General features: G+C 38.7%; 1 protein-coding gene across 1 annotated transcript; it reads left to right on the plus strand.

The window, feature by feature from the left end:
- Window positions 1-60: 60 nt before the first annotated feature.
- VPS35L (VPS35 endosomal protein sorting factor like) lies at window positions 61-27,368 on the plus strand. The gene is made up of 31 exons (XM_072348970.1): window positions 61-114; window positions 429-528; window positions 907-1,074; window positions 1,351-1,473; window positions 1,800-1,824; window positions 2,769-2,845; window positions 3,753-3,881; window positions 5,634-5,718; window positions 6,516-6,575; window positions 8,240-8,336; window positions 8,727-8,774; window positions 9,188-9,281; window positions 9,964-10,041; window positions 10,631-10,753; window positions 11,618-11,664; window positions 13,684-13,795; window positions 14,021-14,137; window positions 14,457-14,510; window positions 14,924-15,004; window positions 15,728-15,790; window positions 15,889-15,974; window positions 16,782-16,862; window positions 18,031-18,094; window positions 19,189-19,287; window positions 19,707-19,784; window positions 20,119-20,233; window positions 24,711-24,850; window positions 25,234-25,399; window positions 25,515-25,633; window positions 25,945-26,091; window positions 26,704-27,368. Exons 1-31 carry the CDS (start codon window positions 98-100, stop codon window positions 26,800-26,802), a joined length of 2,892 nt encoding a protein of 963 aa, XP_072205071.1. The 5' UTR covers window positions 61-97; the 3' UTR covers window positions 26,803-27,368.
- Window positions 27,369-27,489: the final 121 nt, after the last annotated feature.

Genomic DNA, 27,489 nt, shown 5'->3' on the forward strand with positions numbered 1-27,489 from the left:
GAAGCGCCGAGCCCCAGGCGGGGCGGAAGTGGCGGCCTAGCGGCGGCACGTGACAACTAGCGGCACGTGACAACTAGCGGCACGTGACGGGGGCAAGATGGCGGCCTTCCAATGGTGAGGATCCGGGACCCCCACCCCGAGGGTCACCGTCCCCTCTCGAGGTGGTGCCGGGAGGGGCCGGGCAGCGTCTCGGGTTCCCGTTGAGGCGGGAGGGTCGGTCTTCAGCCTTGCAGAATTCAATAGAATACTTGCAAGTAAAATGTCTTTAGTTTAGGTAAAAAAGAGAAAAAAATATAGTAAGCACTCTGACTTCTTTTCCACTAGCTATTTATTTTTGCAAATGTAGGTGCATCTACATAAATACACGTTTCTCTCTTCATAAGAGATTGTCCATATGTGCACATACTTACTCTGATCTTTCTTTTTAGGCACGCAAGATCAAGGAATTATGTTTCAGAGTCTGATGTGCACAAACTGGAATCGGTGCCCCTGGATTTTGGTGATTACCATCCACTGAAACCCATCACGGTGAGTTTGTGTGTTCAGAAAATGAACGTGTGATAAAACTGTTCCCAGCCAAAAGCAACACACAGGAAATAGCAAGGAAGGAGTTGGAAGAGGGAGGAAAACAGTAAAAGAGAGGAGAGATACTAGAAATAAACTTAGAATAAACGTTCTTAGAGTTTTGTAGGCTCAGAATTGAAAGAAAAGATGTAATGGAAACACTAGTGAAGAGCACCTCTGGATTTAGAAATGTGCTTCTGCTCATGTGCAGTAGCTGATGCTGAAGACTTTTTGGTAGATGAGTCCTTGCTTTCATTGCACTGTTATGGTTTATGTAGTCTGTGATGATTTATTAAAGATGGGGGAAGATTTCTTTTAACTAGTTCTGAGCTTTTCTTCCAGGTCACTGAATCCAAGACCAAGAAAATGAGCCGGAAAGGAAGTACTTCTTCTACATCATCTTCTTCTTCTAGTTCTATGATGGACCCGCTGAGCAGTGTGTTGGATGGTACCGATCCCCTGTCGTTATTTGCAGCAGCTGCGGATCCTCTGACCACGACTGCTTCCATGGTAATATTGTAGGACACTTCACTGAGCCAAACATCAAAGCCAGCCACGGATAAAATATTTGTCCCACCAATTAGAAGCTTAATATAAATAGAGAATATACTGTACTAACAGAATAAAGTGTTTCCATTTGTGCTTTATGTTGATGCATATTTTTAATGTTGTAACTGGAAGGACAGTCAGCACTTCAAACATAAAGTTGACCTTTATCAGCCTTCTCTTTTTTCTGTTTTTCCTCCAGATTTGTATCTAACATTTGCCCTCATGCTCTTCTCATAGGATGGTATGCGAAAGAAACGGGATAAAGATGACAGTTCAGCTGTAGGAAGTGACTTTGAACAGTGGTCAAGCAAACGCAGTGAAATCCTCGCTAGATACACAACAACTGAGAAGCTCTCTATTGTAAGTGGAAGCTCCTCCAATTTTGTTTATTTGTACTATAAGGGATTTTAGATGTCACTGTTTTGTAATAATTCCCTGAGTAAATATTGCGTGTTCTAATGTTGTGAGCTGTGTTACGCCTTTCTGTCACTTCTGATTGCTCAGGATCTGAGACCGAAAGTTTGTTGAGCCATCATTTTATTTTTTCTGACAATAAAAATAACTTGGAGTTTCAGGTCTGCTTCTAAATTATTAGAGTCTTCATTAGCGTTGTATTATCTTGTGCGTTCTTTGAATGCCGGTGAGTGCGTGTTCTCTGAAAGTCTGCTTTTTCTGTTTCTTCACAGAACCTGTACATGGGATCTGAAAAAGGTAAATGGTTTCTTTGTATCTTAAGAGTTTTCCTTGAAGGAGGCTGTGAAGGACTGACTTGTGGTCAAGAACAGTTAAGATGTAATCGTGCCCTGGCATTTGCTTCCTTCTACGCTGTTTTTCTGTCAATAAGACTTCTGGATTTTACTTAAGATAGTTATTGAAGACAGAACACGCACCTTGTCTTGTATTCTTGTAAGCTAATGAATTCACGATTTTGCATTATTGAAGAAAGTGCAATTCACCGCCTTTCATTGTAGCTTAAAACTTCCTTCAATTTAAAATGAGTAGTAATGTTTTGAGGATTGTGTTTATCAACTCTTCTGCTTGCTGGAAGGGAAAGCAAACAAATCCCATAGGAACTTGTTCTGCTGCTCTCTTTACTTGAAAGGGAAATAATTTCAGCTGAATGTTCAAAAAGGAACCAAATCTTAAATTTTTTATCACGTTTTCTTGTGAAGTAAATCTGGGCTAAGGTAGTCACTGCTGATTGCATAGTAAATCAGGATTCCTATGAGCACACACACAGCATTTAGTCTTCTGGAAAAAAAATGAAATGCTTCTTTGGATTGAGAATGGTCAAAAGTTGGAGCAACACGTCCAAAGAGAGAGAGCATGACATCTCCATCTGAAATAATGTTAAACTGACTGGAAAACCGGTTATTATAACCTGCTATAACTTCTAAATCAGGTCTGTTTTAGGAGCAAAGTTGAGCTTTTCTAACATAAATTATCCCATGGCTTTGTCCTTACCAACAGAAGTTGTGTGTTCAAAGCAGAGGCTGGTTCAAATGTTTGCCTTCAGGATTAGCTGTCACATGTGCGAAACCACCTTCTTCTGTCACTGAAGTTGTCTGAGTTTGTCAGGCTCCTTCAGGTTTGTTTCCCTTTTGAAGTCCAAGTGTTTAAATGTGAAAGGAACTCAAACTTATAATCTTTTACAGGAAAAGCTACAGCTGGTGGCTCAGCAGTTTCTGAAAAAGTGAGGACAAGGTTAGAAGAACTGGATGATCTGGAAGAGGTAGGAAAGTTTTCTGATGAAATGACATCATTCTAAATGTGACATAAACTTGTTAATTAAGATTTCATAGATTTTTAATTTTTTATTTTTTAAGAAGATCATAATTCTGCAAGTGTGTGTAACCATAAGCATTACCAGCTTTAGATAAATCTCATTTCCATGGGACTACTCCAGTAACTTCAGTCTTTAGAAAATTGAGGCCAGATCGTATTCTTATATCGCTGGAGTTTGTGATCCAGAAATTAATCTGATCTGTCAGTGTTTCTTGGTACAGTTTATGGTCTGCAATTGCTGTGAGAGTTTATGGAGCCTTACAGCCATTATGTCAGATAATTTTGTCTACTCCCCTTGCAGAGGCTGCGTGCTGTTTACTGGACTGTAATTAAAATTATGTTTACATGCTTTATTGAAAGAATGAATATTCAAATTATTCTCAAAGTGCGGTATTTTACTGAGTATGGTGAAGCATTAGTCTCCTAAAACCTGAGGCTGCTTCTTGAGTGGCTTTGGATAATGTTGTTTTGAAGCCTCCTAACAAGCTGCAGTTTGCCATTTGCCAACACAGTTCTGATGGTTATGCAATGGATTCCCTGAGTAGAAAAATACAGCGTCCCTTACCAGAGGGTAATGTGTACTGAAGCAGTCTGATTTCTGACCTTGCAGACAATATGTTTGAGTACCAGCATGTGTCCTGAAAACCAGAGTGGTTGTGATGCATCCCCAGGTAAATACCTGAGGTGCAGATGATGCAAAGTTAAGGGAGAATAAGGGAATTCTCCCTCTCTTTGTTTTTTGTTTGTCTGTTTGTTTGTTGTTCCCCCTCCCTCCCCCCAGTGATCTGACTGTGCTTTTCCCCTTCTCTCTCTTTCTCACTCTCTCACTAAGTGGTCTTATGTTTTCTTGTCAGGGGTCACAGAAGGAGCTGTTGAACTTGACTCAGCAGGATTACATGAATCGAATTGAAGAACTCAACCAGTCTTTGAAGGATGCTTGGTCCTCTGATCAGAAAGTAAAAGCTCTGAAAATAGTAATTCAGGTCAGTTTTAAGTGGTTTTCTTTTGTGCAGTGCTGGTGGGTCTGGTGGTGTGACTTGTCCGATTTCATTAAAGAGGAAGGTAGAGTTTCTGTTGGTTTTCTATCACTTTATCATGTTGCACACTGAAACTCCTTTCTTTTGAAGTTTGATGACTTCTGCTGCCATTACTCTTCTAAAACTGAAATGAAACACAGATGAGATCAGAAAATGATACATGACCTGAAGTGACTCACATCCTATTGTAATACTATGAGCTCAGCAAATTATTCTAGAAAACAAGTCACAGCTTTGTGAAGTGTGTGAATGTTTTTAAGGTTTTTAAGGCAGCATGAAGTCTTCGGAGGAGGGGAAAAAAAGGACACCAAAGCATTTATTAATAATCTATGCATTCGTGTTTTTAGTATTCCTTTACAAATGGTGTCAGTGATGTTTTTCAAGTAAGGTGGTTTCTAAGATGGGATTCAGTCCTTCATTTTAGGAAAGTAGTAACAAAATTGAGTATGCTTATCAGGGTGTTGTCTGTATATTATTCACTTTGCGTTTGAATTTTGTACAGCAGATGCACATCATTAATGGAAAGACTAGTAAGAATGAGATGGGTATTGGGTTAATTAATGTAAACATCAAACTCCCTTCACAAAGCAGTATAAAAATAACAAAGTAATTCTATACTTAGAAAGCAGGACAGGGTAAATTTTAACTGTTTTGCTGATTCTTCCTAGTAAAGAGCATAACTTTAAGTCTTGTATCCTCTTAATGAACTAAGCAGCTTCCTTGACATCAGGCTGTGATTACATAAATATATATAGCCTATAACTATTAGTATAACTTGCTAATTATTGCCAGAGAATGTGCAAGTTTGACCTTTTTTTTGCTGTTTTCAGAAGTGGATACTGGGTAGGAAAAAGTGATTTAATTTGAATATTACAATTATCTTGATTTCAGAACTAATTCATATGAGTTCTTTCATTTAGATGGGGGGGACAGGGCCTTCATTCTCTGTAAGAGCTTTAAAGAGCTTGAGTGCAGGAAGAGTTCTGGTTATTAAGGCAGGACATGAATTTATAGCCCTGTAGCTGCATGTGAATTCCTCAAGTGCCTTAGACAAGATAAGCTAAGCTACTTACTCAGAGTAACCTGAAATAAGTTGATTATGTGTGTGAGCTCTAATAGCAGTGATAAGTGTTTGTGGTACTTGGAGGTATTGAACAGCAGCTGAATTGCCTTTCTCGGGAGGGACCCTGCTGCCCTTTCTGCTTTGGGTGTGAGATGTGAATAAACACTCTCCTGTCTTTCTTGTGCATACTTGTTCTTTCTTGATAATGAAGCAAAGAGACTTAGCATGCCCCTCATCAAAGCTTGTTCAGATGTTATGATCATGTGTTTCAGATGTGGGACTTAAGATGAGGGTGAGAAATTAGAATATGCCCTTTTTTAAAAAGTCTTTTTATGCTGCTTCTGGAATAGAACTTGTCTTCCTGCATAAATGCACAGGTCTGCATGGTCAGCTGAAGTTGTGCATTGTGGGTTACTCTATGTCAAGGAAAAGCAGATCTGTGACAAACTCTGTTGGAAATGAAGGATTATCTGAAAAATAGAGTACTGTGGTTGGTTATTTTAAGGTTTCTTCTTCTTTTTGCTGAGAAATTGCTATTGTTGGTTCCTTCCATCTGCAGGTATTGATTTGTTCCAATCTGACTGGAACAAGAACATGAATTTGAATTGTCATCTATTTTTCTTTTCCCTTTCTAGTGTTCAAAGCTTCTTTCAGACACAACAGTAATCCAGTTTTATCCAAGTAAATTTGTCTTAATTACAGATATACTTGATACTTTTGGTGAGTACGGTGGTTTTGTGTTGGGTGGTGGTTGTTCTGTTGTTTAAGAGTAAACTATCCTAAAAGTGCTGAAATGGTTCTCTTTTAACAGTAAATATTTTTCCAACATGTGCAAACCTTGGAAAACCATCATCTCTGAATTTCAGCATTTGAAATGCTGAAGTTATTATGAAAATACCTTGTTTTTGGCAGCCTTTCGAGTCTTAATATTTAATTCTTTGTACTTGAAGTCTGATCATTTTTCTTTAGCCCATCAGGGACTATGAAGTGATCAAAATTTTACTGAATTATTTTTGTTTTATTATTTTTAAATGATCCTTCACTTGAAATTGTCATCCACGTAGTGTTATTCTGTTGGTTTTCTGCTGTGTTATACAGGAGGCTTATTGGTGGTATTTGAAATTCAAGGTCATTGATGTGTGCTAGGATATGCTATGATGTAGAGCAATTGTTCTGTCAGATCTTCCTTTTTGCTCTTTCCTGCTTTCAGTGAAGTTGCTGAAGTTGCATAATATCCAGGCCCAGCAAAGTCAGGACGTTAGCTGTCCTTTTCTGGCCTGGGAGAGACCTGACCTGGATACGTCCTTTGCACTTTACAGAGACAGATGAATGTTTCACAGTGTGCAAAATGCTAAATGCTGACAACTAATGTTTCAGCCTCGCTAGAGGGCAGCATGATGTTAGTGTTCTGTAAGGTTTCTTCTGGGTGACTTCGGTGTATGTTAATCAATGCTTTGTGTGTTATGGTTTGTTCAAATGTTTATTGGGCTTTTTTTTGTTTGTGTTTTTTTAACCAGGTAAATTAGTGTATGAACGAATTCTGTCAATGTGCGTGGACAGTCGCGTCTCTTTGACAGGTACCTTTCTGTTTGGTTGGCTTGTTTTTTCCCTAATGTCATGCTGAAATAAATCATACCTAAGCTGATCTGAGGAAAGTAGGACCCGTGCCTTTATCTGTTACAAAACTTCTGCCTTGGATCTTGTGAATTTTAGTTTTAATAAAGGAAATGCATTGCTTGTAGCTTCAGTTTTCAGAAAATAGATGTTGGGTTTTTTTTAATAGTTCTTCTTTCGTTAAGGAGGAATTTTGGAGAAGGAGCAGGCTGGTGTTTGCTTTACTAAACCAGCGAGGTCTTTTGAAATTGGGCCCTTCTCATTTTTTTTTTCAGTTGAAGATCCAACATGGGTGTAAAAGTGTATCTTTAGTAGTTACGATACAGTGTATTTAGTATCTGTACTTGAGATACACGGTGTTTTTGTTATGCTGTGGGCACTGCAGTGGCAACATTGGGCCACAGTTAGATCTGCAAGGTTTGAGCCAGCAGCCTGAAAACAGCTGATACTTAGTAAACTTGCATAAAGTATTTAAAATACATTTGCTTGTTGCAGAAGTGAGAAACTGTTCTTATAAACATTAATGAAAGCAGACCGTTCCTGTACCACAGTCCAATTTCTGATCGCAACAACCTCCTTCTGGAGAGGTGAGCTCATGCTGCAGAGATGCTGGGAGTGCTGCAGGTGGGAGCTTCTGGAGCAGCTCCAAATCATGGGGAGAAGGAAGATCTTCCTTCTTGCCGTGCATGCCTTTGTCAGCCCCACTCTCCACGTTGATCAAGAACTCCTTTGGTCTTAGCTCAGGAAGATCTGCTTGCTATACTCAACCTGCATCTATCCTGTGGCTTCTCTAGTCTAGGAAGTGGGACACTTTCATTTGGAACTGGACCTCTCTTTCTGAGGGCATGGATAAGACAGCACTGGCGTTCTAAAACTGTTTATCAGGGAGTTCATAAGCAGATATTTGCTGCAGAAGCTGCTTGTTTAGCCTTAGTCCCTGAGGATTCCCAACCATCTGGGATCTGGGGGACCCCAGAAGCCTTTTTTGTCTTCTGATTCAAGTAACTTAGAGAAAGAAGAGGCATGCAGTTGTGCCCAGCTGACCAGGGAACTGTCCCCACAACCCATCTGTTCCACGCTATGGTGGCAGATTTTCCTGCTGGTGGCTGATAAATACATAGCCCCAGAGCTTATGAAAAGTGCACAGTAGTGTTGGATGTTCAGTGTGCAAGAATAAGTGTTGTGTCAGTGTCTAGTATTTCCTGCTCCTCCTCCCAAGATCATTTTTAAAGATTATTTTAAAAGTGAAGAATTTGAATGCTGGAACATAATCTACCATCTATATATGTATTCATTTTCTATAGATAAAAGCAGAATAAGAAATAATGGTTATGAGGATGCAGGGGTTAGATTTTCTCAAACTCTGGAGCTAAGATTATTTTTGAGTGCTTGACTTCAGCTTGAAGTGAAATGTTACTTAACACAGGTTGGAAGCTCTAGTTGCCTTTTCTAGCTGCTCTTCTACTCAGTTCTTACTACTGCAAGAAATAGTTGAGAATCAAATGTAGCAGTTTATTACACTGTGCCTAATTTCTTGTTGAAAGAATACAATTTTAAATCTCGAATGAAAAGCAGCTTTCTTTAGGAAGAATGCAACTATTTCTGGGTTGTTTTTTTTTCTCCCCAGATAATTTTTCTCCAGAGACTGTTAACGATACTGCTAAAGAGACTTGCTTAAACTGGTTTTTCAAGATTGCTTCCATCAGAGAGCTCATTCCTAGGTTGTATCCTTCTGTAATGAGACTGTCAGAACTGCAGGTTTTTCAGCAGACTTCTCCGAATGTGAACATATTTACTGCAGTAAAACCTCCAATAGTCTGTGTTTGCACTGACTTTGTTTTGTTTGTTTTGAGCTGCGCCTCTTAAATTTATTCATTTTTGGTTTTTTTTTTAAGTCATACCTAATGCTCAGCTGGAAGCTGAATTAGTGGCTGTGAATAGCATGGCGGTGATAGAGCTTAGGAATAAATGAGGATCTCAGAGATTGTAAAAAATAATAAAACGTAGTGAAGTTAATTGCAGAACATCTTGAAGTGTGTTCGGTGTATAATGTTGATGTTGATTTTCAAATGGTTTATACAGTAGTTTTGTTCCTTAACTTGGCTTCTTTGTAGTTACGTGGAAGCAGCAATACTGAAGTGCAATAAGTTTCTGTCTAAAACGTAAGTAAATGCTAAGTGTGGGGAGGAATGGAGTGGTCAGTCTTACAAGCTACTGTATGGGGTTAGGTGTGCACATTCCATCATTAATAGTGGATAAGGTGTTAACACAAAAACACAAAAGCAGTGCTGAGAGTTTCTGGAGTTTGTAGTGAGGATGCCATGGGATTTTTACAATCCAAGCATACAAACGTGGGTATTTGGGCTGCTTCTAATAGCAAATGCTGTAATTTAAATACAGAATATATGTTATTAATGTTAAATTTGCTTCTGAAATAATGAGTTAATAGGAACTCTTAGCAAAGGTGAAGCACGTAAATCGTGCCTGTTTGTCAGTCTACGAGGCTGCTTCTCAGGTTATCAGTAGGTGGTATAATTCCTTAACTTTAATGATGTTTTAACTTTCAATCTAACAGGGGGATTTCGGAGTGTCTCCCACGATTAACGTCTGTGATTAGAGGAATCGGAGATCCACTGGTTGCAGTCTATGCAAGAGCATACCTGTGCAGGGTAGGCTGCCACGTAGAACTTCAGATCTGTGTCGGAGACTTAATACAGCTCGCTCTGCTACTAATGGGGGGGGATTAACTTCCACCTTTATCGATGTGGTCAGCAGTCTGTCTTCTCCCTCAAATGAGAAAAACATTCTGTTCTATGCTGTTTCATTTATTTATTTATTTTGCCATTTTTATTTCTGTTATTGAAAACAGGTGTAAATAGCTTAGTTCCTTTTGCAGTTCCAGCCTTACTACACAGGACTTGTACAACAGTAACTTTCTATTATTTGTCAGTATTATTCCTGTATCTATTAATATTTTCATCTGGAATCTTTGCTTCATCCCATCCTCAAAAATCAATGTGCAGATTTTTAAAGCAATTTCTGAACTTTTGGCAGGCTTTAAAAAATGATTTTTGCTGTAGCCTTTGTGTACAACAAAAAGGGGCTGTTGTACTGCATGTACCTGGGCAGGCACTGATTTCCTCACCATTATAGACCTCTGGATCTGATGTTTGAGAACGATGTTTAAACTCGGTGTAACTGCCTTGAGTAATTGTCAGTGGGTGCAATTACAGAAGCAGGTTTAGGTGGGTGTAATTAGGTACGTTCCTCTGGAAAATACATTTATTTTTATCTGACAATTGAAGGAGGAGCATAGCTGATAGATGCAAATGAAGTCCTGTTTTACTACAGGTTGGGATGGAGGTGGCACCACAGCTCAAAGAAAGCCTCAACAGAAATTTCTTTGACTTTCTTCTAACATTTAAACAAGTAAGTAATAGGTTCTTTTTTTTAATTGCCAAATTGCACCAATAAACTTCTTACGCAAACTACAATATATAAATACTTTCTGAGCATCCTTCAAGTTCTTAAATGTAGATTTAGGGATGTTCCCATAGCCAGATGAAGTATAGGATGTGTCATATGCACACTAGGAAGTTTTATCTGCTCTATTTGCTGTATTTCTATGTTTTTGGGTATTTTTTTTCCCCAGTGTGCAAGGAATGTTTGTGGATCTTTATTATAGAATCACTGATGTTGGGAAAGACCTTTGAAGATCATCAACTCTCAGCCTAACTTACCGAGTCCCATCACTAAACCACATCCTGTAGCACTGCACTCACATGTCCCTGTCCTTTGAGGTATTTAAGGGACTTTCTAGGGCAACCTGTTCCAATACTTGACCACCCTTGGTGAAGAAATTCTTCCTGTTAGCCAGTGTAAATCCTTGTTAGGAAACTCTTCCTAGTATCCAACTGTTTGCTCTTGCTTCTCAGTTTCCACTTATTGAACAAAGTCTGTCGTGGTTTCAGTTGAGTGCTTTTTCACTGTGGTGCATTTTTGTGTTCTGTTTCAACAGATTCATGGGGATACCGTTCAGAATCAACTGGTAGTACAATGTGTAGAAATTCCTTTGTATTTAACTCTCTACTCACCTGCAATAGACTGGATTTTACAATGTATTGCATACCGTGCTCCTGAGGTAAGTGCGGTAATGCTCGGTACTAATGGAGGCATTGAAATAGAAAGTTAATTCTGCTGAAGAATTGATAGAACTCTGCCTATGCTTTTTCCCCAGTGTTTAACTGCATAGTGCAGAGAGTAAAGCAGTGCTTTATAGAACTTACAAATGCTGAAATCATCTGATGTTGTAACACCGTGCATTTTCTTGCTAGAAATTCTTGGAGGAGGTGCTCAATGCAAAAGAATAAGCATTAAAGATGAACTGAAGCTTAGGCAGCATAAGTGCTTTCTATTATAAATTATAGAGTCCAGGTTTGACTGCTTGGTTTTCTCTTCCTGCACAGGAAGGCTTGTTTTGCTACAGCCCAAATTATACCGCTTGAAATTCATAGACAGCACGGCTGTTTGATTAGCAGTTTACTCTGTATTTACTGCATTCATTAGTTTCTTCTGTCATACATAATATAAAAATGATTTGGGTAGACTGTAGCTTAGTATTTGCTTAATACACTCAACAGGCATTTTAGACTCAGCCTGTTCTGAATTGTAAGCAGAGAGTTTGTAATCGTCACCTCTCCTGCCAGAGCTAATTGACCTTGGTTGCAAACAGAAATCATTCTGAGCAATGGCATAACTGAGGGATTGAGAATCTGATTCCCATAAAATAGTGTTTTTGATTAAAATGTCACTGTACCCATTCCAGTAAGTCTTTTTTTATGTTGTATTACATTGTTGTTTTCTTGTGCTGTAAATAAAGGATAAGATGGGATTATTGGAATGTGTTGGGGAGGTAATTAAAGCAGTTCATAGTAGATTTTAGTACTGTAATTAAAGCTGAATTTATTTACAGAATCTCACTAATTTTACTGAGTAATTCTTACAGGTTCTGCTTACTGAGATGATGGAGAGGTGCAAAAAATTGGGAAACAAGTAAGTGTCGGGCAGTCCGGAAGACAAGAGTCTGTAGCGAGTATCTCGAGTGCCTGTAATAGAATTCTCCATTTAGAAACCACGATTTGGATGTATGCTATGGCTTTTGTTACTCATGTAAATGACTAATTATAATTTTGAACATCTATTTTCCAGAGATGAATTCTGCCAGGCTTTAAGTTACTTGTAGAGCAAAGGTTTAATTGATTAATTGGGTTGCTGCATTCTGTCTCCTAATGCAAAGTTTTAGAAGCATCAGCCTTGTCTGATCCCTGGCTGTGCTTCATTTTTCTCTGCTTTCTTTCCCTTCCTTACCCATGCCCTCCCCTGGCTACAGTTCATGTGTTTTCCAAGGGAAGTTGTAAAGCAGCTGGTGTCTTTGGAAGGGTATTTAGGTGACTGCTTCTCTTCAGAACTAAAATTAGTATCCCAAATGTTGCCTTGGTGTCTGTGTGCAGACTAATCGTGTGAAGTGAATAATTCAGGAAGATGGGCTGAGAGTTTTGGATGTTCTTGCTTTCTGAGCTACGTGAGTGTGATTTAGCCTGCTCATGAGTTAATCTCAGTTCATTTTACTGGCTAGATAGGCCGAGTTCTGTGAAAGTTTTCAATTACTTTGGCTTTTGATGTGCTTTATGCCGTGTAATTCTGGGTGGTTGAGAAGCTAAGATGTGTTGATCGCTTGGAGAGGAGGAATCTCCTGCATTAGCATACTGTGACTGAGCTAAGGAATAGGGGAAGAACGTGGTTTATAAAAAACAATGCAGACATTGCTTAATAGAGGTGCAATAGTTCACATGCTCTTCTGTAGTAATTATTTTGTGTGAGTGTTGTGGAAATTATTTTTAAAATGTTTTTTAGCATCCCATCGTAAAGATGGGCCAGATACCTCATCTCTGTGTTTTGTGTTTTCTGTATTTATCTTGAAATTGAATTGTCCAATTTAGGTTGCCTAAAAAGTGTGCTAAATGTCTTTCTAAGCGGAGTCGCGTCCCTTTGTCTTCTCACGGCTGTCACAGTGTCACAAAACAAATCACACCAGTTCATAAATCTTTAAGTAATCTCAGTATGTTCCATCATCATGTTGCAGCCATCCAAGTGAAAAATGTCAGCCTGCTTCTCTGCATTGCAGAGCTCGTATCTGGTGAACTGGAAGTACTTGTCTAATGAAAAAATGCAAATTGCAGTTAGATTGCAGTGGGACCACTAATGCTCAGTCAGGAACAGGGGATGCTGGGCTATTTTAAGCACTCTGTCAAGGTAAACTGGCTCATATTCAGACTGCCTACTTTGGAGTGATGAGGACACAGTATTGCTTGGACAGTGAGGCAGCTTTGGTGCTGTCCTGTGGCTGAGTTTGCCCAAAGGAATTGCCTTTGAGTAATACCAGATTTTGTTTCTTATATTTGCATAATAATATCTGTAAAGTGGATTTTCAAGTAATGAGTTGACTCCTCCATGGCAACTTAGGCTCAGTAGTAATGATTGAAACGGTTGATGATGTGTCTAAACATGTCATTGGCAATGGCATTATTATGACTGGATGTTCTGTTGTTTTTTTAATCCTAACAATGCAGCTACTAGAAATCTGACTTTTTAAAGTGCGTATTTATCTTTCTAATTCAGTGAGAAAAAACTTTGATGGAGCTTTGCCCTTCCAAAGCGTACTTCTGTAACGAAAAAGAAGAGTGTGTTTCTAAATACTATTTACTTGATTTTTATTCTTTTTCCTGGCAAGTTTTTGATCAAAGGATGGTTTAAAAAAAACAAAACTATGTGGACCAAGTATTCTACAGGCTGTTTTTTCCATATCAGATAGCTTAATATTTTCTTGTTTTGCTAATGTGCATTTAGTCCTCAATGATAAAAGTTATATTTCTAAAGCTTTTTTGCTCACCCCTATTTTCTTAAAAAATTAGAAACGATGCTGGTTTGGTTTTGGTTGTCAGTTTATATTAATATAACAAGAGCTTCTAGTTGCTGTTGAGCTGTATTGATTTATCTTATGTTCATTTGTAGTGCTCTGCTATTAAATTCAGTAATGTCAGCCTTCAGAGCAGAGTTTATTGCTGCAAGGTCTATGGACTTCATTGGCATGATTAAAGAGTGTGACGAATCTGGATTCCCAAAGGTAACTTTGGATGTAATATATAACACTTCTTGTTTGCTGTCTGGCTGTTATTTATGCTTTATGTGCATCTTTTACTTTTCATCCATACTCTGATTATACTAGTTGCCTATTTAAGTTACACATTATTGAAATAAAAGGAGATCTAAACAATCTTTCTTCATGTTCTAGAAGAGCTTTGGACAAACAGATCTTCTGCTTTCAATTTAAATTTCTCATTACTTTCAGCATCTTCTCTTTCGCTCCTTGGGGTTAAACCTGGCATTGGCTGATCCTCCTGAAAATGATCACCTTCAAATATTAAATGAAGCCTGGAAGGTTATAACAAAACTGAAGAACCCACAGGTGAGTTACTGACAGTTCCTTTGTTCAGAGCAAAATTGCAGCTGTTGTTCAGCAGGCTGTATATTGTGCATGGCATGGTTTACTTTTCCTAGATGCCTGCTGTTGCTGAAAGTACAATACCTGACAGTATCTTTACATAATCCCTCTGACCTCTTTTTGCCTACATAAGTGGTGTGGTTTTGAAGTTTGTCATGAGCTCCAGGTCTTCAGGTCTGCAGGAGTCACAACTCTGGAGTTCTTATTTTGAGCGTAATTTTTTTCATGTATGTTTCTCTTAACCTCCTGTAAATGCTGATAATGATTGGACGCGTGTTTCTAGGATTACATCAACTGTGCTGAAGTATGGGTGGAGTATACATGCAGACACTTTACGGTACGTGCTAATTTATTTCCTTTGAAGGTCTTCTGGTACAGACTAAGTGCCTCTATCAGCTGCTCAGTATTAAAAATGGAAAAGCCATGAGTGTTTAATATTTAATATTCTTTAGTGTATGAAAAAATGTATTTTCTTTCATGAAAGATGAATAGGGACAAAAGATATGGCATGAAGGAGTCCTTCTCCACCACCCCTTCCCCAAAACCCCGTGTGATATTTCTTACTTTTTATTGCACTGATTTAAATGAGAACTTACTGGAATATAGGCTAAAGTTCTTTGCTTAGATAGAGCCGTGTAGAAGACTGATGCTTTGGCAAATGGAAATAAATTATCCAACTGGTTTTCAGTCATTTGATTTCTATTCTGGTTTCATTGCTGTCTTATGTAACCTCTTTTTTTCACTATACAGAAGCGAGAAGTCAATACAGTGTTGGCTGATGTTATCAAACACATGACTCCTGATCGAGCGTTTGAAGATGCGTACCCGCAGGTAAAGAACTTATTTTACACATTGCAAAATCTGTGTGTTTTCTTAGATTAAACAGGTTCTTAAACATTGCTGATGTCATCAACTTTAACGGCCGGCTGCAATTTTGGAATCTTTTGGAACAATGTAATGCTGTGGTTTGTTACTTTTTTTCTTTGCCTGCTAGTCTAGAAAAGAGATTAGTGTATTTAGAAGTAGCAATAATTAATTCCCAAGTCAACAGTGGTATTCTAGTGAGGCATGGAATGTTGTGTAAACAGAAGTGAACGTAACAATAAATCTATGTCTAGTTAAAATTGCAAGAGCTTCAGTGGGTTTTAGTGTCCAGTTCTTGAGACAGGATGTCAGGTGAGATTCAAATTAATTGGGGTGGTTCTAGAAGAAGGGTTTTGTGATTACTTGTACTTTTTGTTTTAGTCTAGTGAGCAGGAGAGTGTGCAGAGTATGAATCAGAAAAGTCTGCCGAACTATAGAAAGTAAAGAACAAACAAATGAAGCCTGGGTAGGCTGGTTATCCTCTCTTCATGTAAGTTCTGAAGAGCATGTTGGAAAAACATCTGTTAGGAATAGCACAGCTGTATTTACTCCTGCTTAGGGGAAAAGAAATAGCATGAATGAACATTAAAGAGGCTTCCAACCCAGGTTCCTCTGAGTGACCAGAGAATGTTCTCTGTTGTGGATACTCTTCACTTACACTACAATCTTTTTCTTTTTTTTTTTTTCCAGTTGCAGTCCATTATTCAGAAGGTTATTACCTATATCAATGATTTCTCTCTGCTTTTTTCTGTGGTAAGTAATACCATGTTTCAAACTTATCCCGAATATTTATTTTATAATGTGTTTGTAAAAGTACCTAATTTTAGTTGTTTGCGTATTTGTACTTCTAGGAGAAATTCCTGCCATTTCTGGATATGTTCCAGAAGGAGAGTGTGAGAGTGGAGGTTTGCAAGTGCATTATGGAATCTTTTATTAAGTAAGTGGAGAATATGCAGATCAAAAACACTCTGGAGAATGTGGGCAATGTTCTGTAGGAGTGTTAGTGAAGATGGACTGAGCCACTGTTTAGTCCATTTATCTTGTGAAGATAAATCCAGCTGCTTGCAGGATCAAGGGGAGGGGAGAGAATGTGTGGGTTTTGTTAATCTGTTGATTGACTGCTTAACTGTTCACAATGAAAGCTGAAATTGAAGTAATCACGTTGATGCTACTTACTATCGATCAGCAGATGAGTTGTTCCACCAGCATTCTTTCAACTGATGTTGCTTTAATTAGTGTATGAAGGGTGTTTTTTATTCCACCTGATATTTCTGTACAGAATTGTCACTTCAGTCTAAAAGAGGAGAAGAGTTTCTTGTTACAAGCTCTGTTAGATATATAAAAAAAAGATATTTTCCTAGTTGAAAATGCTTTTGTAAGAGGAGGCTTCATCTTCAAATATTGCAGAAGTCAGATGGAAGTCAGATGGTCCTTTTCAATTAATAGGTTCTTTGAAACACCTTTTTCTTGATCCCCTTTTTGCTTTAGATTACAAAATCGCAGGCAGATGCTAAATGATGATAATCCACTGAGAGAAACTGAAACATGGTTCTGGTTTTTTTCCATAAAAGGGCATCTCAGCATGTTAAAAATACCTTTTTTTATTATTATTCTTTCATAACTTCTATACATTCTTATTGTCTTTCAGCCCCGGTAGCAGGAATTACTCATTAAATGTATGTTGTTTTATTTTGCATCTTGACAGTGCAGGATTTATCATTGCTTTTTCTAAAACATTTTATAGGCATCAGCAGGAATCTACGAAGGATCCTGTTATACTCAATGCTCTTCTGCACATCTGCAAGACGATGCATGACTCTGTGAAGTAAGATTAGCTTTACTCATACCAGTAACTACTTACAGATATTTGGGCTGCTTGGTGTACGGTCTCACACGTTTCATTTATTTTCACATCTTTCACTTGACATTTGTTTTCACATCCTGGTTCAGGAAAGCTGGAGGCCATTTGTAGGGCTCACTGACACAGTATCAGTTGTTGGAGGATAACAGCCTTCAGACTGGTAGCAGTTTGATTTGGTATTGAACTGGAAACCTATAATTGACCTGGTGATCCCATTACAGCTCTTGTGATCCTCTCAGAGTTGACTCTTTTGATTGGCAGAGCCCTAATAAGATCATCATGCTGAGATTTTCTTTCTACTTTTACAGAATTTGTATAATAAAACTACTGTCCTCTTCCCATCTGGTGTCTGAGCTATTGGTAAAGGGTAATTGATAATTAAAGGTCAAAGTTGGGGCTAAGTACATAAGAATGGGGGGATTAAATTGTATTAGTTGTTATTTAACTGTTAGTTTATCTATTTTCAGTGAAACAGATTTGACTTGCTGGATTTTCACAATGTGGATTTATTATTGATATCAATGACAAACTTGAAATGAGAGTTTTTACATATTGGTCTATTTCTTACAGTGTTGCCTTTCTGATATTTTAGTGACCCAATGATGTTAATGGCATTTTTAATTAGTCTAGCAGGATTATTCATAAAAAGACAAGAAGTTAGTGTTGTCTCCTAAATAAATACATTATTATATACTATTCAATGTGTATTTGAAAGCTTTCCCCCATAAATAGGATGATTTTTCTTCTAAAAGACAGGTTTACTTTTTTCTGTAATGAATTCCAAGTTCTCAGGTTGTAACACAAGACTGAAGCCACATTCTGCCTTGCTCCATTAAGAACATTGAGCTTTCTTCTCTTCATACCAGATCTCAGGTTCTGTAAAATTTAAAGAGAGACTCTCAGCAATTTTTATATTTCTATACAGTTTGGAATTTAGTGCATGGCTGACTTCATGACATTCACATTAAGATTATTTCCTTTGTTTTATAACTGAAATAATGAGGTTAGTGGTCTTAGCACGCAGTAAATATTTTATGTAGACATGAAGTTAGTATGTGTCATTTGAACTTCTACAGGTAAATAAGTGGTTAGGCAGTACTGAAGAACTGACCATATAAATGTTCTGTTATAGTGCTCTGACGCTTGAGGATGAGAAGAGGTTGTTAGCAACTCTGATAAATGGATTCATAAAAATGGTGAGTGGCAACTGTGTGCAGCTGTTGGGGTGTGTCTTACAGCCTTACTGCTCATGTTCATGGGCCTTACAGCCTTACTGCTCATGTTCATGAGAAGCAGGGGCCTGTGGAGCAGAATTAGAGACGGTGTGTATGACTTGCTAGGGCTGCTGAATACCTCAACCAGAGTGTTTAGAGTATGCAAGTGTTGAAAGAAATATCATGCAGTGTTGAAGTTGGCAAGGTGTTATCGCGTTCTTTGTACCTGCTGTAGTTTGCATGGGAATAAATAGGAAACAATATTTTTGGAGCAACCAATGTATAATTTTCTGTAGGAAATTTTCACACACTGAGGAATACTTGATGTGTCTGTATGGATCTGGTTGGGAGGGGTAAAAAAATCCCATTAGTTCCAAATTTTAAACTGAACATTAAGGACAGAGTGAGCATTGCATAAACACAATAACATAAGAAGCAATCTTTTGTTTTCTGGTGTGGTTCCTTTGATCCCTCATTGTGTGAATTAAATGTAGTTTCCATTCTCTAAAACCTTCTTCTATATGTGACTTGAGAAATAAGATATAATGCAGCTGTGACTCTTAGGAGAAAGAAAAAGAATAGTTGTATCCATAAATATAGACTGCCTGGAGACTATTTCTCTCGCTGTGCTTTTGATTGACAGCTCAGACACTCCAGCTGACAATGCTTGGTTTTAAAATCCGGAGGGTTAGAAGTAGAGCACTCTCCAAGAGCAGTTGCTTTTGACTTAATTCCTGCCAGTGTGCAAGTTTACATGGTAATTTTTCTTGAAGGCCCACTGTGCAAATGGGCATTATGAACCTGAGTACACATTCACTGATGTATGCCTGGATTTGTTTTGTTTTTTAACCAAGCCCGTGTCTCCCAGTTCTGTAGTATCATATGTTCTGCTGGTTTTGAAAGTACTTCTCACAAATTTTGATTTTTTGAATAAATATTTGATTTGCAAAATAGTGGAATGTGTACAAATGACAACAAGTGGGCAAAACATTCAGATTGTTCTGAAGTTTAATTATTGGAAAGCAGTTAAATGTTCGTACAACAGCAAAATGGTTATTTCTGTGTGTCCTTTATAGGTTTCATTTGGTCGTGACTTCGAACAACAACTGAGTTTCTATGTTGAAGCTAGGTCTATGTTTTGCAATCTGGAGCCTGTTTTAGTCCAACTGATTCATGTAAGCTATAGTTTATCTACGTTATCTTAATAGATGGGGGTATACTCGCAGTTCTCCCATTCCGTACCCAGATTATTGGTCAGTATCAAAATGATTAAAGACTTTGCATCGCATGTTTTAAAAGTAGGCTTTGATCTCATCTTTCATTTTTATTGTCCCAAACCCTCTGAAGTTCTTGCTTGACTCTGAAGTCCTGATGCATGATAGATATCGTAGCAACAAGGAAAACTAGATATGTTGGGAGAGATTTCAAGGCCAATAAAAGAAGTGGTACTTTTATGTATTTGGAATTTGGGTTCTCTCTTCTATAATCTGTGTAGAAGCATTTAAACTGTGTCTGGTCTGCAGATGTTTCTTATTTGCAAACAGTCTAACAAAGCTGCACATTTCTTAACGTTTTGCTTTTTTTGTGTGTGTAGTCTGTGAACCAACTAGCAATGGAGACAAGAAAGGTGATGAGAGGAAATCATTCTAGAAAGACTGCTGCGTTTGTCAGGGTAGGTAAGAGTCTAATATTTTTTGAGCCTGCTTTCTAAGCAGGTCGTATTATCTGCCACCACCACAGTTTGCAGTTTTTGCAAAAGCAGTGTGTTATCTTTTTATTCTGTTTGTAATCTCATTACCTCTTGTTGCCATTGATCCTTAATCTCTAAAACCAAATGCAGCTGTTTAAGAAAATATAGACCCAAAGCATCCACTGACAGCTTTGTGTCAAGAAAGGACAGCACGGTCTCTGTCCCCAGAAGAAGTGCTCATGTTTACTCTAGAAAGTGCAGCTTTCCATGTTGTATTTGAAATAAAGCTTTTTTTTTTTTCTCTACTTTGCTTTAGGCTTGTGTTGCCTTCTGCTTCATCACAATTCCTTCCCTGAGCAGTATCTTCACACGTCTCAATTTGTATCTGCACTCTGGGCAGGTTGCTCTGGCAAATCAGTGCCTTTCACAAGGTAAGGGAAGAGATTATTTAAAGGTTCTCCTATTTCGGAAATATTTACTAGCTTTGAATAATAACTTCACTGAGATTATAAGTCATACAGGTATATAACAGATGCAATTAAGTCTGTTTTACTCACTGTTACAATGGAAACGTGTAATATTAGAGCAACTTTTTAGGTCCATCACTAATCCTGTGGGGTAAATAACAAAGACAACTCATTCTACTTCCATATTTATGGATATGAGATGGGTTGGTCCTAAATGAAATGACTTTGGGCTTGTGCTCACCCTGCCTTACTGCACTATGGCAGCCAGATAATGTCATGCTGGTTAGCCTCTTGGGAATATTTATGGCTATTGAAGCAAGGGTCAATCATGACTTCTTTTAAAGAAAGGCAGCATAGACCAACTGGTGACTGAGCTGTGGTTGCTTTGGGTTACAAAAGGTTCTTGTTTGCCACTGGAATGTATCAGCACAGTAAAGTTGAAATTGTATCTAGATTTTTTTGTGTGCACTCTGCCACAAAAGTCATTGGTTGGACCTTTGGAAAGGGTTTATCTACCGGAAGAAAGGGGAGCACAGTTCCAAGTAAGTTTAACTTGCCAGCAGTCAGATGCTTGCAGAATATTGAAAAGGATAGATTTTCAAGTAAGGAGATGCATCAGAATTGGATATGGGTTTTGCAGAGGAAACCTCTGTGATAGCCTTTAATACTGCTGTAGAGAATAAATTCTTGTTTACAGGGAGACAGAGCTGGGATTCATTACCCAGCCTGACTTCTGCCATGTTGGAGGAGTGAAGGGAAAGTCTATCTTTTCACTTTCTTACTTGGGTTTCCTTTTCAGTTTGATGTTTTCCAAGCTCTGCATTTACCAGTAAATTCCAACTGCACAAACAAGCTGACTTAGGATGCTGATTAGGACTTTTTAGTACAGGATGACAGTTGCATTTCTTTGTTTTGAATGTGATGCTGCCCGTGGAGCAAAGGGCAGGGATTTAGGGCAAAGCTTCCTGTTGTGCCCAAGAATGTTGTGCAAATAAAAGATCTGCAAAGTTGGTTGTTGTGAAAATACTATTTTTGCAGTTTCTTTGTACAAAACTGAGTTAAGCAAAAATAGACTTTTTCTTCTTCCTGTGGAGCTTAGTTTAGTGGAACAGCTTACCCTATCATTTGTACCAATTTGTGTTGTCATTGCTGTGTTGCAGTGCATCTCTTGGAAACAAATCCAAAGCAGTTTTTCTGTCGTATAAAGTCCTTGAGGACTCTGCTGTGCTACTGCTGGGACCAACTCTGTGATTTAATAATTCTTCAGTTTCTAAACTGCTTTTCCACTATTTTTGGGATCCAACTCTTGTGGCTCGTGGCCACCAGCAGCTGTCCTTTATTGCAGTGTGAGGAGGTGATAAACGTGCAAAGCTGTGGGAGTGGGAACATTACTGCTGGAAAGAGTAAAAAAAAACCACACAATTTCTCAGCTGCACAAATGCAAGAAATTTTTCCTAACATGGACCCAGTATGTAATATTGCTGCGCATTAAGAGTACATGAAAATGTTACAGAATCTGCAGACAGTGTGGGCTTCAGTTACTTTCATATGGACCATAGGTAGAAATATTGTTATGGAAGATACAGATCCTGTGGCAGCTCCTTAAGCCAACGTTGGCAAAAGGTTGTTTGTTGTTTTTTGGTGGTTGTTTTGGTTGTTGTTGCTGTTTTGTTTTTTTTCCCCTGGAATTTCTGATAATTCTTTGCCTTCAAAGAGGAAAAAATAAACGTTCACATCTTCACTGAGCCTTCCACGTGGCTCTGCCTCTTGTATGACTGCACTCCCTGCAGTGATAACCTGGAATAAATGTGTGAAAGAGCCGTACAGTGGGAGCAGGGAAACAGAATTAGCTTTCTGATGTGTTCTTAGATTGTGCTGAACTTTGAGTCCTGCCTAGTACGGTGCGCCTTCAGTCAAGTGGAGTCTGTCCAGGTGTGCTGTTCAAAGTGTATCAAGTATGAATACTGTCTCCTTTGTCTACAGCTCCCAGAGAGTGTTTTAAATGAAATTAATAGATCATTTTGGTGATTTTTGTCCTAGATTTGTTGCTTGTATCTCTGGAGGACCTATTAAGGGCCCCCTGTGCTTTTTTCCTTTAACTGAATTACACACGAGTGCTTTGGAGGGGCATTCTGCCAACCTGGCATTTTACATTCTCATCAGTCATGCTTTCTGCCATAGGGAGTGCTTGACTAAATTGAGATTAAATGCATGCTTCACTGTGTCACTCTTCTGGATTTTGAGACGTAGGTATTATTTTCATTGCACATATTTCCTCCCTGTGGAATTGCTGCTTCTGCCTGAGAAGACAGCATGATTTCTTCTGTTGGTCACAGCATTCGGCAGGTGGATGTGGATGACACAGCTTGCTGGTAATGTTTGTTGAATAGTGCTTTCATCTCAAAGGCTGTGAAACCCTTCCCAGTAATATGCTGAGTGAATAATATAATTAAATTGATTCTTCATGGCTTATTTTAAACTTAATGTTGTCAAACAAAAATGTATCGAATATGGAGAATCTGCTCTCACAACCAACTGCTGCCAGTACTTGCTTAGCAAAAACAGATTTTAATTCCGAAGCATACCCAGTGCTTAACATACCCCAAATATCCATTGCTCTGGTTTCTAAATGTAGCAGGTAGATTGCAAAATGAATTCTTGTTCTACTTCAGAGAACGTTCTCAAAGCATGTTAGGCTTCAGCCGTGCTTTGGAAAAGCGTAGCATGGAATATTTACAAAGTGATTTTTAATCATATTCTAATTATGCTTCGTTGTCCTTCCTCAGTAGTATTATAGAACTATTTATTAACAAGAACTCGTACATTTTGTATTGCCTTGGAATGTGTGTGCAGCTGATCTGCTGTGTGAAAGTTTCATAGAAAAAGCGACGGCTTCTTTGTTCTGCAGCTTTCTTTGGTCTGCCATGAAACCAAACATGCATCGCGTTGTGTCCTTACAGAATAACTTCAGGAGGCAGGAGTGCACTCTGTACAGACACGTATGCTTTGGTTTGCAGGCTGTTTTCTGATGCAGCTTTTCATTTCTCTGTTTGCTTGGTTTGATTATATGGTGATGTGGGGTATGACATGTTTTTTTCTTGTACAGGCAACTATGAAAGTGATGCCAGTTCATTTACTTGCACTAGAATGAACATCTGCTGTTACTTTCCTTTCTCTAGTGAAGCTCAGAGGAAGATCGCTTTCCTTCCTTTGGGTTGGCTATGTAAACTAATATATTGTCTGAAACAAATATAAAACATCCCTTCACTTCAAATTAAATGTGCGAGATAAAAGGAAATATGAGGTCTGAGTGAGGGAGTCTGTTCCAAGCACCGAAGAGTTCAGAGGGACTCAAGTACTCGTATGCTGAAAAGAAATAAGAGTCAGAAGAATTACAGTTTTTCCAAAGCAAATGTTTCTCTGGTGATCCTCATGAGCTTAACTCAGATATCAGATAGTACTATATTTAGCAAATTTGCTTGGAATCTCATGTGCTCAAATGAATTTTCCAGTGTGGGCTGCGCTCCTGGAAATGGCTGCACATGCCTGTCAGTGGTTTCCTCTGTTCCCACCTAACACCCCTTTTGCCAGGAACCCTCTTTGCTGAAATTTGATTTCATGGCCTCAGTCTTGTTCTTGTAAAATAAAAGATGAATATGGTATTAGCTTTGAAGTATTCTTTAAATGATATGGCTGAACAACGTGAGTGGAACTTGGATGCTTTTGGATCTTTTGACATGTAGCCAAGAAAGTGCAAAAGAACATTGCTGTCAGAATTCTTTTTGAATGACCTCATAGCCCAGAAGAGCACCTATATGCACTAAGAGGAACGGTGCTGCTTTTAGTTTGTGAATATTAACTTAATTGTGAGCTGGGCAGACATCCCAGTGTTTGTATTTTGTAGGGTTAGAGCACAGCCAAGAACTATGAAAAGCCTCTTAATAGCTGCATGTAAATAGCAATAATTCAAATAAGGAAATAATTAAATGAAGTTGGCTGTATTTCCTTAGAAATTTAACAGCCTTTTGTGGATGGATTAGTGTGTTAGTGTGATCTAATACGTACCATCCCCCTACCCTTCTAGTTCCCTACACTTCTGACTGAAGCCTTTAACTTTATTTTGAATTGTGTGAGGTTTTTTTTTTACATTATTTGTATTTTTTACTGTGCTTGCGTTATGTTTGAAACAGTGATGTCCTGATGTTAAGTGAAGTAGAAGAGTGATAATTTCTGATGTCTCCAGCAGCGTAGGAATGTCTGTTGAAAGAACAGCATCGTTAGAATTAACACAGATTCTGCCTTCTGAGTCTTGAGTTTCTTGGCAGATAAGCACACAGTCACCATTTGTAGCATGTTTGAAAAACACCCCAAGCAACCATCAGATCACAGACTTGGCTGCTTTATCAGCTGATAATACGGCGCCTCTATTTTTGTTTTGTAGCTGATGCTTTTTTCAAAGCTGCAGTGAGTCTTGTTCCTGAAGTGCCAAAAATGATCAGTGTGGACGGAAAGATGCGACCTTCCGATGCCTTCCTCTTGGAATTCCTCTGTAACTTATTCTCCACTTTATTGGTTGTTCCAGTAAGTTGCATTTTGGTTGTTTTTAGAGGATGCTGGGTTTAGTGTAAACTTTCATTTTCTTCTTATATAGAAAAATAAGTTTATCTGCTGATTGTAGTTCTTTCCTCTTTTCTTCTTCCATGACCAAGTGCATGGTGAATCAGCATAGCGATACTGGTTCAGTGCTCGTAATTAGAACAATGTATTCTCCTTTTTCCTGTGGCAAGGGGTCTCCTGGGCCATGCATTTCATGGAGCTGTTCACTTGTTAGAGGGGGAAGGCTCATTGCCACTGTGGTTGCAGTCCACTGACTATAGAAGATGCTGAGGAAACCTATGTCAGAACTGGATGCTCCTCAGAGAAATGACTCGGGTCATTTCTGCTGCTTATTTTCTTTTCTGTAGGACCATCCAGAACAAGGAGTGTTGTTTCTTGTGCGAGGATTATTGAATGTGATCCAGGATTATACATGGGAGGATAACAGTGATGACAAAGTCCGGATTTACACTAATGTTTTGCATCTGCTGTCTGCAATGACTCAAGAAACATACATCTACCATGTAGATAAAGGTAGTATGTTGTATGTTTGTCTGTTCCATCATGTGATTTGCAGTACTGTTATACCCAGTTAATAAAGATCAGTGTTACTCTTGATCTAGGTCTAATCTTCATTTCATCTCTGCAGTTGATTCCAATGATACCCTGTATGGTGGAGACTCCAAGTTTCTGGCTGAAATCAGTAAACTGTGTGAAACAGTGATAGCACAGATTCTGGATCATCTGAGAACCCTTGGAAAGGAAGAGGTGTGTCCATACTTTAACTGGATTCAATGCAAAACCAGAATTACTTTGGAATTGAGTAAACGGACTGGCTTCTTGTTTGTACAGACCTATCTGGGGGGCTGATGGTGGTGTGTGTTGTATCTTTGATTAACAGCATCTTCTGCTGGCAGTGAGAAGTCAAATTAATTTACTTTTGGTCCCTTAGAGAAAGGGCAGAGGCTGCGTGGCCACACTGGTGGTGTCAGGAGAGCACAACATGCACTGATCGCAAACTTGGAGAGGTTATGCTGGAATGACTGTATGATAACACAGGAATTCTCTTCTCGTTGTAGACTCTGAAGCGACAAAGCCAGCTGGCACTCTATTTCTTTAACACTATTTTAGCTCATGGGGATCTACGAAACAACAAACTAAACCAGCTTTCAGTCAATCTCTGGAATCTTGCTCAGAAACATGGCTTTGCTGACACCAAGACTATGGTAAGGAGCACATACTGCAGAGAAATCTGTTACAATATTTTTTAGCTCCTTTCTTGGGTAAAGGCAATACTATGCAGCTTGATCTGGAAGTAACGTCTTCTATTTATTTCCATGGAAACAACAGATACAAAAAGCATAGTAGCACTGTTTGATAGAGTAAATTCACAGCTACAAAACACTGTTTTTTAACAGTCACCACCATTAGTGCTACGTTTTTGACTGATAAAATCTGCACCAGCAGAGGTGACCCAGTGTTTCACTGCTGCTATGGCAGTGTTGTTGTTGGAAAATATTGCCCACACAGTCCACCTTTCGGCAGCCTGAGCAGTTGGAAGCTGGAAGGTCCTGATGAGCATTCAGCTCAGTCAGCATCACAATGCAGTGGTCAGAGCTGAGCGTTTGCCCAGGTTCCAGGAAATCCAGAAAGATCCATCCCAGAACACGCTGCACATCACTCATCTTGCTGAGAAGCAAGTGGTTGTGTACCTAGTAGAATTTAGGGAAGAGCAGAGATACATCTGCTAAAATGCTTTCCTTCAGCAAAACTATGGCCTCTGAAATGAGAGAAGACAAAGACTGAATGTCTCAAAATGCCTTTCCTTTCATACCCAGGTAAAAACTCTAGAATACATCAAGAGGCGAAGCAAACAACCTGACATGAGTCACTTCACAGACTTGGCCCTTCGCCTTCCCCTGCAGTCCAGAACCTGAGGAATGCCTTTTCCAAGGAGTCTTATGTAAAAGTGAGCATGTGGCCAAGGCCACAAACTGCTGATTCTTTTGGGCACAGGTAAAACTGTTCTGAGTGCAATAATTTAATCTGAATTTTTTGTTTCCAGTTCTACCGCAGTATTTAAAATCCAGTTTAGAATGGGTGAAAGATATTTGAGCCTTTCCAAATTGATTCTGTTGTCATTTTAGTGAGAAAGGAATAAAATCTGATAATCTGCAGGGATCAATTCACAGCCCCCAGACTCCGTCCTGCCTGTAGAGCAGCGTTTCTCCCGTGTAGAAAGCAGAATCTGAGCATAGTAACCTTAAATTGTCCTTCTGCTTTGGAATACTGCCAACATCCGGTCAGTTTCAGTATAAGTGAAAAATGGACCAAGTGTTACTAATTTCTAATATACATTTTCTCAGACGTGTTTATAGTATCACTGTAGTTCAGTAGTGTTTTGTATCTTTAAATGCTGTCTGCAAAGGAAAATGGAGATGTATGCAGAGTATTCCATGTTCTCTGGTATGCTGTATCACTGAATAAAGCAGTTTGCAGCTCACCTGTTTGTGCTGGAGGAGTTCCTTGATGTTTATAAGTTTATTACCTAGCCATGCTGTAATTTAGGTGTGTGCACTGCTTTTATACGTAATTAATTTCATTCTGACCATTTCTGTCCTGTG

This window comes from Excalfactoria chinensis, chromosome 14 (assembly GCF_039878825.1).
Source record: "Excalfactoria chinensis isolate bCotChi1 chromosome 14, bCotChi1.hap2, whole genome shotgun sequence".
Classification (NCBI taxonomy): domain Eukaryota; kingdom Metazoa; phylum Chordata; class Aves; order Galliformes; family Phasianidae; genus Excalfactoria; species Excalfactoria chinensis.